Source organism: Miscanthus floridulus, chromosome 18 (assembly GCF_019320115.1).
Source record: "Miscanthus floridulus cultivar M001 chromosome 18, ASM1932011v1, whole genome shotgun sequence".
Classification (NCBI taxonomy): Eukaryota; Viridiplantae; Streptophyta; class Magnoliopsida; order Poales; family Poaceae; genus Miscanthus; species Miscanthus floridulus.
Genome location: NC_089597.1, coordinates 104,943,807 through 104,946,717, shown reverse-complemented (window position 1 = coordinate 104,946,717; position 2,911 = coordinate 104,943,807). Strand labels below are relative to the sequence as shown.

The following is a 2,911-nucleotide window of genomic DNA, read 5'->3' as shown; positions in this document are numbered from 1 at the left end:
TTGGTTGATTTGAGTTTGTCTTTTCGGCGTCTTTCTCTCTAACATATTAGTTTCGCTAGGTTTAGTCTAATATTATATTGAACACTACCGGAATTGAAGGTTTTGTCGAGTGCCATATTCTTTGCCGAGTGTATTTTATCGGACACTCGACAAACCATCTCTTTGCCGAGTGCCAGACTAAAAACACTCGGCAAAGATTCTGACTCTCGGCAAACTCTCTGTTTGCCGAGTGCCTTACTAAAAACACTCGGCAAATATTCTGACACTCAGCAATTCTACTGAAAAACACTCGGCAAACTTCGGCACTCGGCAAATATGGGAAAAACACTCGGCAAATTACGGCACTCGGCAAACATCGCGCCACTTGTCCCTCCATTAAAAGAGAAAAATAAATAAAAAATAAAAAAATCTTTTACCGAGGGTCTAATATCTAACACTTGGCAAACTCTTTTATTTGGCGAGTGTCAGATCTAGACACTCGACAACTCATTGTACCTGATAAATATAAAATAAATAAATTTCTTTCCACCACCCCTGACAGAGTTTGCCGAGTGTTGATAAATATAAAAAAAGGAATTTCTTTCCACCACCTATAGATGGCCAACGGGCCGGGCCGAGCCGGCACGGCACGGGCCCGTGCCGAGCACGGCCCGATGGGGTTCGGGCCAGCATGGCCCGCAGGCCGCCCGTGCCGTGCCCTAGAGGGCTTCGTGCCTGGCCGACGGCCCAGGCACGGCCTGCCGGGCCGATTTTCGGGCCGGGCCGGCCCGAGAAGCCCGGTCTCTTTAGCAGGCCGGGCCGGCCCGAAGTCCACAGAGAGAGGGAAGAGGACAGCAGGCCAGGCCGCCGCCGCTCGCCTGCACGCTCGCCCGCAAGGCCGCCGCCGCCGCAGCGCTCGCGCTCGCCCGCGAGGCCGCCGCCGCCTGCGCGCTCGCCCGTGGGGCCGCCGCGCCATGCTCGCCCGCGAGGCCGCCGCCGCCGCAGCGCTCGCGCGCGAGGCCGCCGCCGCTGCAGCCGTGCTCGCCCGTGGGGCCGCCGCGCCGTGCTCGCCCGTGACCGCGAGGCCGCCGCCTGCGCGCTCGAGAGGAAGGGGAGGGCCGCGGCCGCGCGCCACCTGCGCGCTCGCGAGGAAGAAGGGTGTCGCGCGCCGCGAGGAAGGGGAGGGCCGCGACGTGACCGTGAGGGCTGCGGCTGGATTGGGAAATTAGGGATTTAGGGTTCAGTTGGGAGCAACTTTTATATATACTTGCGGGCCTTTGTCGGGCCTAAGACAATTTATCGGGCCGTGCCGTGCCAGCCCGCGTGCCTAGGGTAAGGCCCAGGCACGGCCTGCTGTATCGGGCCGTGCCGGCCCGGGCCCACGCACCGCCGTGCCGTGCCGTGCTCGGGCCGGGCCAAAATTGCGGGCTTCGTGCCGGGCCGCCGTGCCTCGGGCTGCATGGACATCTATACCACCACCCGTGACTTATCCCTTCCCTTGACTTCCCGCAAGGGGCAGAGAAGAGCGCAACGAGGGCAAAGCAGGCGATTGCGGCGACCAGGATCCAGTAGGAGGCGGAGGCGGTGGGGGACCTGGGCCTGGGGTCCTCGAGCGCGAGGAGGGTGCGGACGTGCGGTGGGAGTCACCACCTGGTGGGGACGGAGCACGTCCTTGCCGCCGCCTTCGCCTCCGTCGCCGCCGCGGGGGGACGCGACCTACTGGATCCTGGTCGAGGAGGGAGCGCGAGGATGCGGACGCGGCCTCGGCGTCGCCCTTGGAAGGGGACCTGGTGGCGCGGGTCGCCGCCGCTGCCACCGTGGCGTGCTGCAGCTCGGCCATGGCGCCGCCGCGCGGCGTATGGGCTGCGGGTGCCGCTTCTTCTTTTCCCTTGCTCCTTTCGCGGCGACGCTAGTGTGTTCGTGGTGGGTGGTGGCGGAGGCGACGGCAGCGAACTGTTCGGATCTCAGATTTTTGCAAGATTGGAGGTATGGTCTAGCATGTACTTCGTTTATACTTGTACGGGAAAAAGTCTTATATCAGATTATGTTGAGAAGTGTGCTTGTGTGTACACAAGGTGAGAGGAGAAAGGACTTGGTTTTGGTGCTATTTCCCTTAAACTAGCTTCCTGGGTCGGCCTCAGCATTTTCCCACTGCTGCTGCTAATGTCAGGTTACTCTGTTACTGCTAATATCAAAACTGTCATTGCTTTAGTCCGTATATAAAAATTTTGTTAGAGTTGCCATCAGGTTCCTCTGCCCCATAGAATACTAGAACATTGAATTTGATCTAGGCATTAAATTTTATTGGGCACCTGCATTTTTTGTACAGCTCAAGTATGCACTACTATTATCATCTGATCTGATTTATCAAAATGTCTGTTTGCAATTAAAGGTCCAAAATATCCATCATGTTGTTACTTAATTTTTTGCAGGTCATTGCTGACGAAAAAATGTAGAGATGCAACATGACATGATTAAGGAAGAAGAATCTTACATGGTAAGATTGTCCTTCTCACTTCATTTTTGCCCTTTGTTGACCTGTACAGGATCTGATGCTCATGCAGTTTTGTTTTCTCTGGTTTAAATGCCTAAATCTTAAATTTGTTTTTCAGTCAACAATATGTAGGCCAGTGATAGAACACACTACTCTGTTGCTCTGATATTCCAAGTTGAGAGAATTTCACATATTCCAAGTTCTAGTAGTACAGCTTAATTGTTGAATCTGCTCATCTGCAAATTTATAAGACACATTTTCATTTATGCAAATATTAGTAGATAATGGATTTTCATTTGTGTGTATACCACCAGATTTATAACTGGTGTCCGCAAATATGATTAGATAATGGATTGACAATTTAGTGGGAGAGGAAAACCTAATCAGATAATTTAGCAAAACACACTTACTGGCCTCATCTATTACTAGATACTATGA

At 53.8% G+C, this 2,911-nt stretch overlaps 1 protein-coding gene across 1 annotated transcript; it reads left to right on the top strand.

Annotated features, from left to right (window-relative positions):
• Positions 1 to 653: 653 nt before the first annotated feature.
• LOC136524313 (uncharacterized) lies at positions 654 to 1,208 on the top strand. The gene has a single exon (XM_066517732.1). The coding sequence runs from the start codon at positions 654 to 656 to the stop codon at positions 1,206 to 1,208; it is 555 nt and encodes a 184-aa protein (XP_066373829.1).
• Positions 1,209 to 2,911: the final 1,703 nt, after the last annotated feature.

Coding starts and splice junctions, on each gene's coding strand:
- LOC136524313 (XM_066517732.1), top strand. CDS start 654: ATGGGGTTCGGGCCAGCATGGCCCGCAGGCCGCCCGTGCCGTGCCCTA.